We start from the raw sequence: 16,887 nt of genomic DNA on the forward strand, positions 1-16,887 counted from the left end.
ATAAACCTACATTTTTTCTGTATAAACAAGAATTTTAAATATTTGAGGGGGACCAAAAAGGCGTGTAATGTACTAGTCATATTTCACATCTAAATGATCTGAGAGATTCCTTGTCCTTTACTTTTCTTCCTTATATAAAATACGTCCCTCTGTCCCTGTTGTGGCACAGCTCTCATAGATTCTCATATATTCCGCTCTCTCTCTCTCTCTCTCTCTCTGCAGAGAATGATGAGGCTGAGAAAGACCCTTACTACTTGGAAACACCTTATGGTTTTCAGCTAGATCTGGACTTCCTCAAGTATGTGGATGACATTGAGAGGGGCAACACCATCAAGAAGCTGAACATTCAAAGGCGGCCCAAGCCCCCTAAGTCACTTGTGGTCTCCCAGGGCAGCGTGAGTGGCCAGACAGAGTGGACTTCAACTGACTCCCTGTCTTCCTCTAACAGCGATGAGAGCAAGCAGTCACCCATTTACTACACAACCAGGAACCAGCTAACCTCTCTGAGTCGTCCGGCTCTGGTCCATGAGGTACCCCAAACCTTTCTGAGTGCGCCTGAGGCAAAGGAGCAGCTGCCTCCCCCTTCTCCCCGTCTCCCACGGCACAACGCTCAAGTGGAGAAGACCCTGATGGAGACGCGCAGGCGGTTGGAGCAAGAACGGCTTCTAATGCAGCCACCCTCCAGTGAGCCTCCTCGAAGGCGATTGGCCAGTTTCGGAGGAATGGGCTCCAGCAGTTCTTTGTCCTCGTATGGTGGTGGTTCAGTGGGTGCAAGCCAGATCTCACCCAGCTCACTCCCTATGCATCATAATGGACACCTGGCTAATGGTGAATACAACCCCTACTTCACTGCCTCAGTAGGAAACTCCATCCGACACAGTCCCCTTAGCTCAGGTATGACCACACCTGTGACCAACGTCAGCCCCTTGCACTTGCAGCATATCCGTGAGCAGATGGTGGTGGCTCTAAAGCGTCTGAAAGAGTTGGAAGAGCAGGTGAAAACCATCCCAATCCTACAGGTCAAGATATCGGTCCTGCAGGAAGAGAAGAGACAGCTGGTATCGCAGATTAAGAACCCAAAACTGGCAGGACAGGGTCTGGAAGGGGGGTTCCGGAAACGCTCATACAGTGTGGGCAGTGCTGACCAGTACAAGCCCCTGTCTCAGTTACAGAAGAACTCAGAACTGCACATAGATGAGACAGCGAACACAGAGCAGAGCACCCAGAGGCTGCTGGAGTTCCGACAGCTTACGGCAGACATGCAAGCCTTACAGAAGAAGACCCAGGACCATAGCACGGAGCCTGAGCCCAGCTTATGCCAAACGCTAAACAGCCCTAATCAAAATACTTTGCTGAAACCATTGGGTGGTGAGCACAAGTCCGTTGGCGTTGGCACCGATGAGCATATGAACAGCATGGTTTTCTCTGGCAGGTTGCCAGGGCGAAGCCAGGATGTTGCCATCGGGACAGAGTTTCAAACACGGAGTGTGGCGGTTGGGGTGACTGAAGCCATGTTGGGGGTTAGCACGGAGGTGGAGACTGAAATTGAAATGCAACATCAGACCATCGAAGCCCTGAAGGAGAAGGTGTACCGCTTGGAAGTGCAGCTGAAGGAGACCACCCATGAGATGGAAATGGGAAAACTCAAGCTGGAGCTGCAAGCAGCTGGCTCAAGAAAGAAGGTTGACAAGAGCTTGATGGCTAGACCAGAGATGTACAACACTGCAGTGGAGGCAAAGATCTCTACACAGAGTCAAGGGGTTGGTAATCATTCGGAGGTGAATGGCACTAGCACAAGTTGTGTCCCACAAACACAGACAGTGGGTATAAGCTGCCAACCAGCCACAGAGCATGTTGCTGTAGGTCCAGAGATACCTATGGGTCGATGGGTGGTGGAGGAACGGGTGGAGGTTTGTGAAATGGGAATTAACACAGAGGAGATGGTGGAGGCATTAGGAGAGTCCAAAAAGGAGGTAGAATGTGCGAAGGAGTTTAGGTCCATTGGATCTGGAAGCTGTTCTGTGGATGTAATTGTCAGTCCTGTTAAAGAGCTGATCACCCAGGGCACACTGACTGATGCGGTGACCAAAATGAACTTGGGAGTCATGGTCTTGCCTGAAACCTGTTCTCAATACACAAACACAGAAGTGAAAACAATTAGCAAGTTCACTAACACAGATAAGACAACCCTCCTTGATTCTTGCACCACCACTCAGCTTTCCACAGAAGACAAGCAAACTAACACCATACCTATGGAGAGTCGCACAGTTGCTGTGGGAGATGGTTTAGTAAAAGATGCGCTGGCCACTGTGAAGACACGCTCGATAGCAGTGGGCACCACAGCAGCTGGAGAGGCAAACCATGAAAAGCTATCCACAGCCAAAACCAAAGATATTGGGGTCGGATATGCTAACATCCATGAGAACTTTCTGGTGGGACTCAAGACCAGAAACATAGCCTGTGGACCTTCTCAGCCTACCCCTCCACCACACACCTGGAATGTGTCCGTTGGAGACTCGTTGGGGACAGAGTGCCTGCAGCCACCCCTGGAGGCTGGAGTGGGCCTGGATCACTACATAGAACGAGTGCAAAAGCTCTTGCAGGAGCAACAGATGCTGCTAGCGGAGAACTACAGTGAGCTGGCTGAAGCATTTGGACAGCCTCATTCCCAGTTCAGCTCAATCAACAGCCAACTGGTAAACACGCTTTCATCAATCAACTCAGTCGTGAAGTATGGAAGTGTGGAGGAGCTCCACAATAAAGACCATCTCAAACTTCAAGTAGACTCTCAAGATGCTAAACAAGGTTAGTTCTAACATTTATGGTGAGATAAATTGGACCTGGTATTCTTGTTATTATCCAGAAGCTACATTTCTAAGTTCTTTGTTTATTTAGGCAATTCATTACGCATATCTACCTTACATCATATATATCTGTAACCTTTATATAAATTAAACTTGGCTACAAGTCTTTTGGGTAGATTACTGTCAGATTTGATTGTTTTTTCAGATGATTGCAGCTGATTCTCATGTTTGGGCTGGAAAGACTGGACACATTTTCCTTAGTATATGCACTCAGAAAACTATGCCATAGAATGTGCAAACTAAATCTGTGATTTGACTAAAGCATGGTTTCCAAAGCTCTATTTTTGCCATGGTGACCCTTGTGCGTACCACATGTTAAATGATGCCTGATTGGATGTGACAGGGCAAGGCTATCTCTGACCCTGAAAATGCATTGGGGCTTTGGACATAAACCAACAATGAGATCATTTCTTTTTTGGGGGGGGGGGCACTGGCTTGGTGCTGTTGTGCTTGTGATTGTTATGTAAGTGAATGAGGGAGGCTTGCTGATGATCTTCACACTCACTGAACAGATCACTAAGAAATGGTGCTGCTACTAATGTTTTTATCCCAAACAATGCCATTTTTTTCTTTAGCAGTGTTTTGTCATCAACTATAGGCTGGTTAGTCATATTATTATTACTGTAGTGTCAACAAGTGTCCAGAAATTCATAACTGATATCAGTTAAGCTATGTAGGGGTTAGTCTGGACATATTTTGTGGAAGCCCTTACAGTTCAAAAAAGCACAGTCGTGCTCTGAACAGTTGCTCTCTTATCAAAAATGGTTCCAATGTATATACTATGTGATTTCAACATTACTATACTGTAAGAGCACATAAAACCATAAAGATTTCATTCTCTGTGGCTCCACAAATAAATGGAATGTTCTTCTAGGTAAAAATAGTCACTTCATCTACGAAGAAAACACAGTTTTGTGATGTCCACATCAAATTCTAATGGATAGGTGGTTAGTTTGAGTTGCCAAGAATTGAGTGTTTCCATATTTCCTGCTGACTGATTTGGACTGAGATCGGAATAACGATCTGCTCAGGTACTCCTAACATCAGAGACCTTTTCTGTGGAGAACAGGTTGTTCTTCATGGTTTCGTCCTAAGATCACCTATACTGGGTGAATGCGGAGACACTCGTGCACAGTGACCTTTCCAGTTTAGAGCCTAGTGTTTGCATGGTTTGTGACTTTGAACAGATGGAGAAACCAAACTGCCCTTTCTCCTGCAAGTCTAGTGTAAGTCTGGTTTAAGTTTAAAACCGGATTACAAGACTTTGACAGCTTAACTTCATTTTCAGATGCAATAGAATTAAGCACAGTGGGGTTATGTTTGGGTCTGTTATTTGAAAACCATGGTGACTTTAGCATTAGCAGTTACTAGCAATAACAGAGGCAAATTCTTTGAAAAGGCTGTACCTCTTACAGTCTGGTATGTCCTATCTACAAGAGATGGGAGGAACAGTGTCTCAGTGCCCACAAACAGCAGGCTTTCATTTATACGACATTCATTTTGGGTTTTAGGCCAAGATCGTCGTGTTTCTCTTCTTTTCCATACTTAAAATGGCATTAAAGCACTGAGGAAAAAGACATTATGAACCTACTTCTCAGACTGATGTAACATTTGCATTTGGCTTTGAGTTGCATTGTGTCGTAGTGTATTTATGACCTGTGTGTGTCTGTGTGTGTGAGGTGTGTGTAAATGTACATTATGGCTTTGTGGAGATGAGTATTTGTTGTACCTGTTACAATGTTATCTAATATATATCATCTGTAATGTCATAATGTTTAATGTAATATGCAATCTGTTCATACATTCTCCCATCTCTCCGGTTGTATAATCAGACTCACAGACAGCCAGTGACATCAGCACCTCATCAGTCACTGTTAGGACAGAGATCAGAGGGTCACCACAGAGTGTGCCAACAGATGACTCAAGATCACAAACACCAGAGCAGAGTGCTTTGACACAACAGATGAACTCTGCTCTGCATGGTGAGGGCATTTTGGATCTGTTTCATTGACCCTGTATTTGTTTACAGTATGTTTTAATGAAATTAGTAAATATGGACACCTGCGTAAATTTTAAGATGGGTACATTAGGTAGAAATAGATGATCTGTGCTCAGACCAGTGTTTCTATCCAAACAGTCAAATATATTTGAGGTCAGTGTTTTCTAGCTAGTCTTTATGTGTCATGGGCCTTTTCCCATATTCAGGCTGTATTCATTTGTGCATTTAATTGACATCCTTATGTCTGTCATTCAGTGTCTCTCTGAGGTCACACACATCTCTAGAGAGTTTTCTGTGAGAGGGGCTCAAGGCTTGTGTCAGCAGTTTGTTCTCTATAGTAACCCACAGTCGGATACTCTGTAGACTGCAGTCCAGGCAGCCTCAGTCCAGACAGAGTGAAGAGTGCAGCCCAGGCTTTTCTGTCAGTACTCAGAATATGAACTGATGACCCTCTCATTGGATCTCATACCCAAATTGCCCCACCCCTACTGATGTCCAAACTCTACTGTATTTAACTCTGTCATTTAATACACAATCAGTGCATTAGTAGATGCAAATATTCTGGTTTTGGGTATGGAAGGACAGTGGTACAATGAGGAGAGATATGTGAGGAGAGGTTTTTGGAAACATTGCCTTAGGTCATGTGTTCATTTTCATGAGCGTATGGCTGACTTAAACAGAGTCACAGTCCATGTGTGTCTGTGTGTGTGTGTGCGTGTGTCTGGAGGACATGTGACAGATTGCTGCCTGCAAGCCTTGGAGCCATGTTCTCACCTGTCAAAATAAAGGAAACATTTAAAAAAACTAGAGAGAGAAGGGGATAAGAAAGGGGGAGGGTAGTGTATGTGAGAGAGAACATGGTGTAAAGACAGGAGAGAGAAAAAGAAAAAAAAAAGTTCTGAATGTATGGGCATGTCCTGGCAGTTCTCAGCACTGTCCTTTTTCAGTTCTCAGAGCTGTCCTTTTTCAGTTTCTGTGGCAGGAGGCAGAGGTTTGCTTTGGTATGTCGCTGAATGAAGCCTGTATTTAAAATGTTTGGAATAGTTTTGGCTTTGGGAAGTGTTACTGTTCCTCACTGAAAAGGAGCAGTTTGGAAATACTACCTTTTAATTCTCTGGTGGGGTTTTGCTGCTTCCTCCAAATAACGTTTTCTTAACAGTCTTGTCTTTTACTATTCCATATACCTCATATCAAGTGTTTTTATCCCATCACTTTTTATGCATATGTCCTGAGGCACATAACTGAGTGTCTGAGAGCAAGGCCTGGGTTTAATTAGTGGTGGCTTTTATGGAGAGGAAGCTTGTTCATTTTCCTGATTGAAAACCTGCCTTGTTTGTTGTTTTCTGCAGAGCACACCTATTATTTGGGTAGAGATGGCATTGGCCTTTGTGACTTTTAGTCCATTTTTGACAGCATATATTTGTTTCTGCCTGCTCACCCATGCATAGCGTATATTTTGCTTCTAGAGGCAGTACTGCTAACCTCAGTCTAACCTTAGTTGGAACATGATTATACTTCACTGCCGCCTACTTGCAATACGTGTCATTCAATAGAGAGAGGGTGAATTTTCAGGATGAATCCCTTTGAATCTTAATATAACACCTTTGATAGTGCTGGTGAAAGTGTGAATTTTCCTTGTGTTAATCAGTGTGAATTTTCCATGAGTGAATTGGCGTGTTCTCTTCTGTTCTCTGCAGGCCAGCCGTGCAGTCAGAGCACCCTGAAGTCCATAATGAAAAAGAAAGATGGCCGCCAAGGTTCTAGCAGTACCAAAAAGAACCTGCAGTTTGTAGGTGTTAATGGAGGGTGAGTTAAGCTGTTAGCCAAACACTCAGCTAGGATATAAATGCAGCCCATCTCTTCTGAAATGCAAAGTAATTTAGGGTTGAAAAACACATGGACACTTACATGTGAATTGCAGGATGTTTATCATACTAAATGCTGTTTAATTTTAATGCTAATCATTGGTTCAGGACTTGGCTTTTTGTGCCAAGTTGCCTACTCCACTGGACTCATGGTATTGCACCTCCTTTGGTCTAATGAATAACACAGAACATATATCATGTTTTTATTTAGGGTGTAACAGTCGTGTTGCGGTTCCGGAATATGGAACCACAACACGCTGCCAACCGCTGCCAGTGCAACCCCAACTCGCTGCCAGCCGCTGTAGGTGCAGCCTGTTGAGCTGTCATTACGTTACTAATGTAACAAAACTCATTTTTCATTTCACAGTTAACACTATAACACATGTACATCATGGAATTATTATTCTATATAAAGTTACGTCAAGTTGCATATTCTGTGTTAGGGGTATAATGGTACACATATTTGGTACAGGATGTTCGGTTCAGTGAGCGTTGTGATCCGAGTGAATATACTCTCTTCTACATTTCTGTATGTGGAACTAAAATTAAAAAGTTTCCTCTCCAATTCCACAACGGAGCCGTAACTGAGCAACTGAATTAGCACATGTTCAATGATGCAGCCTCATAAGTATGGCGACCGTAAAGCCAGAGCTTAAGGACCCTCCCGTATCCTTAAGGTCCTCTGTTTGGGAACATTTCGGTTTTCCAGTGAACTACAGTAGCAATGGGCAAAGACAAGTGGATAAGACAAAGGCAGTCTGCCAGCATTGTTAAACTGAAATCGGGTATGTTGCTGGCAGTAGGTTGAACATGATCTCATTTGGGACGCTGTCATCCAAATGTGAGGTGACCATACGTCCTCTTTTTCCCTGACATGTCCTCTTTTTCGGACCTAAAAAATGCGTCCGGCCGGGATTTCTAAATCACCAAAAATATCCAGGATTTGGCTTTTGTTTTCCACAGTCTCCATTCATTGTATATGTATTTGCATTGCTTTGACCATTTTCTTTAGATCCCACCCTCTTGCACACCACCAATGAACAGTCATGTACACTATCATGCCATAAACATTGGTTAAACTGCATCTCATTCATTACCGTTAACATCGTAGCAACAGCCAGAAGATCTTGAGAAAGCCATAACGCCACAAAAACTTGAATGGAAAGAAATAAGGTAATCTTGCCACTGTTATTATGCTAGCAGTTATTTGTCTTATTTGTCTTATCAAAGACTAGTTGGCTATGTATTGCGGCAGTTAAGTACAGATGGAGTTTCGCATTGCATTGTCAAGCCTTACGTGCACAACGACAGGAACCAAAAGTGACATACACTTAAATTTCCCCATAAGTTAGGAGGGGAATGCATCCCCCCTCCCTCCCGTCCTCCTTTATGAAGACCTAAATATGGTCACCCTATCCAAATGTGAATATCGAATATGATTATTCATTGAGACGGCATCATCCAAATGTGAATATTACCAGTACAAGGAAAAAAATGGAGAGCAAACTGGAAATTATGGTTTATAAGTTAATAAATTTACAAGTAAATTCATATTAAATGAAAGGAAATTTCACGTTTTGCATGTCTTTTCACTGTACTGAAACTGTACCTAACCATGACTTCAAAACCGAGGTACATACCGAACCGTGACTTTGGCGTATCGTTACACCCCTAGTTTTTATCAGTGTTGATTTTCAAAAAGTGATCACATCACTGGAAATTTTAGCTTGCACGTTTCATGCCAATATTTGTGGCAGCATGATGAAACACCAGTCATGAATGATGAAACACCAGTCATGAATGATGAAACACCAGTCACGAATGCATAGATTTAGTTTTGGCGCCCACTCACCTGCTGCTGACTGTGTCCTGAAATTACATGAGGGCTGGAAAACATGACTGCTGCCGTCCTCACTGCTTGGACAGATTATAACAGATTATTAGGATGAATTTGGACCCAGGCCCACTGGCCTCCAACTTTAACATTTCCACTTTCACATCAAAGGCTGATTTAAGACTAAGTCGTCAATTGTGATTGAGTGACTAGGAACTTAAAAAAAAAAATTAGGACAAAGCAGCAACATTTTGAGCCTGGTTTTGAACATCCTAGGACGCTTTTTTTGGCAGGCACAACTCTTGCAGAAGTCATTGAAATTGCACAGGTTTCACCACTGAACAAGCATCTTCTGTAAACTTCTAAAGGGGCATTTAACCGAACGCGAAGCGAAATTTCGCTTTGCTTTCCTTGCGCTGGTTTGATCACTTTCCTGATAAAACTGAGCAACCGAATTTCACGCTACGGCACAGCAAACATTTTTGATTACACCAGTCAGATTACACACGACTGAAGACATATCTGGGAAGGGACCGTGGCTTCTAGCCCTACTGGAAGGTGATTGGCTTTTTCTTAGGTGAAGGACTAGATGTGTTTTTTTTCTGAGCATACCAGTCTTTTGGTTGAGAAAATTTTCATCTTAATATCTTATATTTCTGTGAAAAGCAGGGACGAATGGAGTACATATTTGTCTGTGTCCAAATTCAGTTACAGTTGAGGCAACTTTTCTAACTAAGCAAAAATCCCAATAAGAATTCGTCTACATTTGCAGTATTTATGGAACAGTTTACAGTGGAGGATACAAAAAAGCTTTTGTTTAAGTGCCAAATAAAATGGAGGACTATTTAGATTTTCAATACATTTCATATTAGTCTTATTGCCACAATAAATAAAATGTTTGTCACAGACTTTGATATGCCTTATGCATGAAAGGCAGCAATTGACAGGTTTAAAATGAGAGATATTATGATTTACTGAGTAACAGGGTGTAATGCCAAAATAATAGATAGACACGTACACAGAAATATGTACACATAGTGCATTGAACAAATGTGGTTATTTATTGACATAAAGATTAACAAAATGGTCTCCATTTCATGGTTCCAGCCATGGTCTTTGACAGCAGTGATCAGATTTAAAGTTACAAATTGAAACACAAGTAACATCTGATATTATCCTCATGTTCACACTGGAAATGCGCTGGCTTATGCTGAGGACCATGTAGAAGGAGGGAGATTCTAACATTATTCGGAGGGTATATGTGAGAAGCTGACGTACATTATCTATCACAACATAACCATAATAATAATAATACCAATAATATTGTGATGTGAAATGTTTCTTCATCTCTCTCTTTCTGATGGAAGGTATGAGACAACATCTAGTGATGAGTCCAGCTCAGAGGACAGTAGTTCTTCAGGATCCGAAGATGAAGATGACGACTACAAAGAAAGGATAGAGAAAACAGAGGAAAGGGTCAAAGAGGAATTGGGTAATGAGGGAGAAGTGAAAGCCAGAAGAAGGGTTGAAGAGACAGATCCAGGAAAGGAGGAGACAAGAGAAAGGTGTGTGTTCCTCTACACTGCCTGCTACTCTTTTATATAGTTGCTAACCAGAAGAGACAGAGCCAAAATGGAGTAGGTTGTTGTCATCAGCAACATTTTACAACAACAACAGTGTAGTTTATGCTATTGCAATTATGTAATGACAACAACTGTGCATGACAGTGCACCAATCTAGACAGCAGGCCTACAGCTACAGCTTCTCTTTGTTTAGTCAATCTTTCTGCTGAGCAAACACTGCCCTGATCGTGCATCCTCAGAAACCAAGGGACAGTGCTTTGTTGGTCTGGGGCACTCACTGCTCTCATTACTCTTTTAGGTATGAGTTAAGTGAGAAGATGGTGTCTGCATGCAAAGCCCTGCAAACTTATCTCAATGATCCTGAAGCTTTATCCAGCAAGGACTTGGTAAGACAACACAATGAACTGATGTCATTGAACAGATTATTATTCATAATCTCAGCAAACACAGGCTACACCATTCCTATCACAATGAAACATATTGTCTCAGTAAACCAGTCCCATCTTTTTACCATACTGCATTGTTAATACATAACAAACCACTTAAACTTAATATGATATGGTGACCAGGATTCAGGCCAGACTAGCACCCAGACTCTAAATGCATCCAGTGTCCCTCTACTTCAGGCAGGAGAGTCAGTCCAGTGTCACAGGGCTGACTAAATCATTTGTGACTAAAACTGTTTAAAGAATGGTTGAGCCATGGTGAGCAGTCAGGCTGAAAGACTAACCAGTGACTAAACATCTAAACATGTCCAGCTGTGTCCTGGCACAGATACAAACTCTGGGCAGGCTTTTGTCTCTCCGTCTGTGTTTAGGACCAGCAGAAGCCATACTGTCTTTAAGGCTGATTAAAAATAATTGCAAACACACTTTTGCAAAAAGTCTTCAGAAAAGTCTTTTCTCTAAGCTCTTTGACTCTGTTGTTTGTCATCACTAAAACTGTAATCAAAACACCTATTGATGTATTGATTTTTTTCTGATGAACATTGCACACGGGGATGATGACTAATTTCTTTAGTGTTTCAGTCTGAAACACACTGGATAATGTGTAGGTCTGTTGCTTTTTCTGTTTTGAATAGGAGACACTAATTCTTTTTTTTTTCTTTTGGAAATATGACAAACCATCTAAAATACAAAAATATGAGAAACAGACTGTTTCAGATGACTGTTCTTGTATAAACGAGGGCAAAGGTTGAAATGGTTTGACTCCATTGCTGCTTCATGTAGTGTTATGCTTATAAGGAAATATTTGAAGACTGTGTCCAGCACTGCCACAGTATGCAAAATTTTTGATAACTAAAATAAAAAAACTAATAGAAAGAAGAATAACGTGGATAATAAAATAGTCTCCAGACTAAATTAGATTTTATTTTAGTCATTTTGTCATTTGACTTTAATTGACTAATATAATATGGATAAATAGAGTCAAGATTTACTCTGAAGACTAGGACGAAAACTAGATCTGAAACAAGTAAACCCCTGCAACATAAATCTTATTTTACCCAGCCATCCTCCACCCAAACACTCTTAGACTCTCTGCTGACTGATGTGTATGTGTTTTTGATGTGTGTTTGTCCCAGAGGGCTTGTCTTAACACGGTCCAGCATGAGTGGTTCCGCGTGTCCAGTCAGAAGCTGGCCATTCCAGCCATGGTGGAAGATTACCTGAATGCTTTCAGAGTCATTTCGCCAGCTGTTCTCCAGCACATTGTCAACATGTCTGATGGCAATGGAAACACTGCCCTCCACTACAGTGTGTCTCACTCCAACTTTGACATAGTCAAAAAACTGCTCGATGCAGGTGAGAAAACAACCTTGAATGACCTCATTGCCAGCAGCAGTTCTGTGGCTAGGAACTAAGTCTGTACAGTTCAGGTGCTAGCATGTGCAAGGCAAAATTGTATTATTAGGGAGCTGATTTCTCGATTTGGTTCGGGGGGCACGGTGGCGCAGTGGGTAGCTCTGTCGCCTCACAGCAAGAAGGTCCCAGGTTCAATTCTCAGCCATGGGTTTCTTCCAGGAGTTCCGGCTTCCTCTCACACTAAAGCCGAATCTATCTGTGTGTCTGCCAGAGTGTTTCCCTGCCTTTTGCCCAATGAACACTGGGAAAGGCTCCAGCACCCCCTGCGACCCTAATTAGGATAAGCAGCTTTGTGAGTGAGTGGAGAGTTTTTCCTGAGATGAGGTTTAGCCAGTTGAACCAGTTCACTGTAGCTCACCTCTATAGTGGAGCGTCTAAAACGGGGAAATACTGTTACTCTTTTTTTCCCCAATTCTGAGGTAATCTGGTTTGGCTGCTAGATAAGGTGTAAACTGTTTGTTATGTGTTACATTTTATCACGTCTTTGCCCACTCCTTTTAATTACACTCCCAATGACACATACACACACACACACGCAGTGGGAATACCAGTTGTACTGGTAATGCTGGGCTTATTCACCTTCCATTGCCATACTCTCTGTCATGGTGCATTTAGCAATTGTATAAATTAATCCTCCGTGCACTCTATGTGTAAATTTCTTTCTCACCGTAATTTGGACTTGCAGAAAGAGCTGGCTGTCTTCATGAATACTACACAGTATGATGAGGTGCCTGTACTCTAGAGAGAAAAAGCCCATTGTCAGAGTTTCTGTGTCCCATTTGCCATCAGGGACAGCCCCCCATTGCGGCTATTGTCTGCTGCTCTGGCCAGATCCTCTAGGCTGGGCCATGTCTGCAGTCAGTGAAACACTGCTTTGGGTCTTTTGCGCCATCTCTCCTGCGTCTCAGAGGGTCTCAGGGTCTAAATAGCACAGTGCCCTCCCCCCAACAACTCTGACAATGGAGGCCCTTCCTGACAGAGCTGGTGACATGAGAGGTGGACATGGGGAGGACTCTCTCTCTCTCTCTCTTTCTCTTTCTGATGTGTCTTCCTGCCTTTGTGTTTCCAGATGTCTGTAACGTCAATCAGCAGAACAAGGCTGGCTATACACCCATCATGCTGGCAGCACTGGCTGCCGTGGACGCCCACAAAGATATGCAGATAGTGGAAGAACTGTTCGGCAAAGGAGATGTCAATGCCAAAGCCAGCCAGGTTCAAACATAACAATCATAACAAACAAAAAACCATATTCCATCTTTTGTAGTAGTTTCCTCAAGCCATCATATGGAGTATGACAATGAGTAAAATTAAGTTTGCATTCACATTAGACAATTACCACTTGATTATCCTCATTTATGTTATAGGTAAATGCGCACATGCGCACACACACACACACACACACAATTTGAACTGCATCAACTTTAAGACAAGGACCTCTTGAATGACTGGTTGTCGTCTGACTGACATCAGCAGAAACTCAAAAGTACCTAACCAGCCTCTTTAACCGATTGTAACTAATCATAACCAGCCTAAACCAGCCTCCTTAACATCTCCACATTGAACAAAACTGATTTACCAGTTAACTATTCATGTGTCAGTACTGATAAAGACTTCAAATTAAGATTAAGTTGTCACCACATTTGAGTTGTTTACCACAACTCACCAACTTACCAACAGCATGCTCTTACAGAGTTGGGTGTAAAACAGACAGTGTGAGGTGCTGCCTGTGTTATTGTGTGCTCTCTGTGTTGCAGGCGGGACAGACAGGGCTGATGCTAGCTGTTAGCCATGGCAGGATGGACATGGTGAAGGCTCTGCTGGCCTGTGGGGCAGATGTGAACATCCAGGATGATGAGGGGTCCACGGCGCTCATGTGTGCCAGCGAACATGGACATGTGGAGATAGTCAAGCTGCTGCTGGCTCAGCCGGACTGTGACGCCACCCTTAGAGACAGTGTGAGTGAAAGCACCCAACAAACCATTCATTCACTTAGGGAATGCCACATGCCTGCGGACATGAGAGAATGACATGTGCCTGTAAACATGGGGAGAAGGCTTATTAGACAAACATTTTTGTAGACGTAGGGGAAAGAATTATTCTTGCAGACGTGGGGTTAAGTTCTTTAGGAATAGTGAGCAGTGAAATTCAACCTCTGCATTTGACCCATCCTAGATGGGTGAACACACAGGAGTGGGAGCAGTGCAGTGAGCAGCCGCAGCAGGAGCAGTTAGCAGCCGCAGTACCATGCTCGGGGAGCAGTTAGAGGTTAGGTGCCTTGCTCAAGGGGTGTTGAGGGAATGTTGAGGAAGGGGAAAGCTGTTCATTCACTCTGCACTTTTCCTGCCGGTCAAGGGGATTGAACCGGTGACCTGCTCACAAGCCCACTTCTCTAACCTTTAGGCCACAGGAATGACTTGCGGCTGTAGACGTGAGGGAATAACATGCCTGTAGACATAAAGGACTGCTGTATTCCTGTAGACATGAGGAAATGAGCATTTGGGCTAATGAAAGCTCTTTCTTTCCTCAGGATGAGAGCACGGCCCTGTCCATTGCTCTGGAGGCTGGACACAAGGATATTGCTGTGTTACTCTATGCTCATGTTAACTTCTCCAAAGCTCAGTCACCGGTCTGTACCACTCTTACGCACCAGTACAAACTATACAATACGGTGAACAAGTTAATACAGACCACACAATACTATGAACGTGCTAATACAAACCGCACAAAACAATGAACATACTAATACAAACCACACAATACTATGAACACGCTAATACAAACCACACAATACTATGAACACGCTAATACAGACCACACAATACTATGAGCACGCTAATACAGACCACACAATACTATGAGCACACTAATACAAGCCACACAAAACAATGAACACGTTCATACAAACCGCACAATACTATGAACATGCTAATACAAACAAATGGCACAATACTATGAACATGCTAATACAAACCAAATAACACAGAGAACACAGCAACACAAAGTGGACACTTAGTATATGTTGACCTAGTCACTGTCAGGACATTCAAACACATTCTTATCCCTTCCTCATAAACTTGCTGTCTGTTTATGAAACTATAGTCACCTCAAAGATCAAAACTGAAACCCTCTAACAGCTACCTTGTAATAATTAATTAATTAATTAAAGTAAGTTAATTAAGCTTATGAATGTAGTGTAATGATGAATTATTGCCAAAATGTTGTAGCACTCACTTTGGTCCCATTGTTACATAGATTATTCAGATTTTAAACAACAGTCATATTTTCTATTGTCAACTATGCTCACAACACCCCTACATTAGCCTTAACAAACAGGACTTTGATTTACGTTTTATCATACACTTCAGCATGAGATTTCTTATTATCTGAGTAACAGGACCCTGCCTATAGACTGTTGTTTATGTTTGTGTGTCTGTCATCTCTGAACAGGGAACACCCAGACTTGGCAGGAAAACCTCCCCCAGTCCAACCAGGAGGGGCATATTTGATTAGGGATCTAATCCTGACCACCCCACCCCCCCTCCACCACCACCACTACCACTACCACCACCACTATCACCATTGCTGCACTGCACCACACCAGTCAGGCTGAAGCACCGTTCTCTACATATGCAAACATCAAGGACACAGCTTTTTCTTTGTGTCTTTCCTCTGGCTCTTCTTTCTTTGGTGTTCTCAGTCATGTTTTAGAACCTATGTTGACTGGGTGACTGAATCTGGTCACTTATGCGGGAGAGGTCTGGACTCATTGTGAAAGCATGAAGAGTTACAAATGCATTTTATGTCAGAGATCACCAGCACTAGTCCATTATAGAGAAACCCAAGCCTTTGCATCAGTGTTTTACACTGGAGCTTTACTGCAGACACCCTCTACATCACATTATGATGACACTAATATTGAATACAAATATTTCTCCATGTTTTAGCCATGTTGTTTCTACTTTTCATTTGTGTATGTACAGCCCTGAGTTTAATCAGTAGTTTTATGGGCTTAATAATCAGAGAGATCTTACAGAATATTTACCAGAGCTCTGTACTGAAACTATCATTTTACATACTGTCCTCTTTGAAGCTCATCAAAACCCCAAATTATTCAACTGACACGACAGGCTGAAATTTCAAATCATCCAATCATCATTTTAAACTCGTACTATATTTAGATTGGGAATGGACTCTGATTTTATACATTTTATCTGTTTAAAAAAAGCATATTTTTGGAATTTCCTATGACATTTTAACACTACATGAAGTTAAATATATTTATCAATTAAAGGTTTTTTATTGCAAATGTAATTGTATTTTCAGTGTACATAATGTATGTTTTCAGTATGTGGATGTCATAATTATAAAACCCTATATCTGTACAATAGGCTGCCCTGTCTTAGAGTTTATTGGGTACTTTACTCATAAATATGAATTTTAGATACCTTTATACTTAACTATAAATTGAATGAAAATGGCATGAATCTTCCTAGCACTCTTCCCCTCACAGATGAAAACATCTTGAAATCCCTGTGGTTGATTTTTAACTCACCGTCTCCCTCTTCTGGTGTCTGTTGGCATATACAGTTGATGTAATTTATTTCTCAATATGTTATTAATAAAATCAACCTTAAATTTATCTCTTGTCCCAGCCTTGACTCACCAGATTATTTGTGTTTGCTGCCTACATATGGAAATTGCACTATATTTAATCAAGACATTTTTCCTCATCCTTATCAGAGCACAGACCTGTACAGTACATGGCTTTAGAAGTCACTTGCCATCAGAAAGATTTATGAAGTGCTTTGAACTTTTCAAACTATAAACAAAAACACAACTGGGGAAAAAAACAAGACAACACAACTGTCACTGTAAGAGAA

At 42.2% G+C, this 16,887-nt stretch overlaps 1 protein-coding gene across 1 annotated transcript in view; it reads left to right on the forward strand.

Annotated features, from left to right (window-relative positions):
- Positions 1-16,622, forward strand: part of kank1a (KN motif and ankyrin repeat domains 1a) — a 56,889-nt gene extending 40,267 nt beyond the window's left edge. Inside the window, exons 3-12 of the mRNA XM_030787844.1 lie at positions 223-2,805; positions 4,697-4,846; positions 6,561-6,669; positions 9,930-10,127; positions 10,444-10,531; positions 11,728-11,947; positions 13,077-13,219; positions 13,762-13,962; positions 14,535-14,633; positions 15,455-16,622. Coding sequence (XP_030643704.1) covers positions 223-2,805; positions 4,697-4,846; positions 6,561-6,669; positions 9,930-10,127; positions 10,444-10,531; positions 11,728-11,947; positions 13,077-13,219; positions 13,762-13,962; positions 14,535-14,633; positions 15,455-15,517 — 3,854 coding nt within the window. The 3' untranslated portion in view covers positions 15,518-16,622. The remainder of the gene's footprint in view (positions 1-222; positions 2,806-4,696; positions 4,847-6,560; positions 6,670-9,929; positions 10,128-10,443; positions 10,532-11,727; positions 11,948-13,076; positions 13,220-13,761; positions 13,963-14,534; positions 14,634-15,454) is intronic.
- Positions 16,623-16,887: the final 265 nt, after the last annotated feature.

Source organism: Chanos chanos, chromosome 1 (assembly GCF_902362185.1).
Source record: "Chanos chanos chromosome 1, fChaCha1.1, whole genome shotgun sequence".
In the NCBI taxonomy this organism is placed as follows: domain Eukaryota; kingdom Metazoa; phylum Chordata; class Actinopteri; order Gonorynchiformes; family Chanidae; genus Chanos; species Chanos chanos.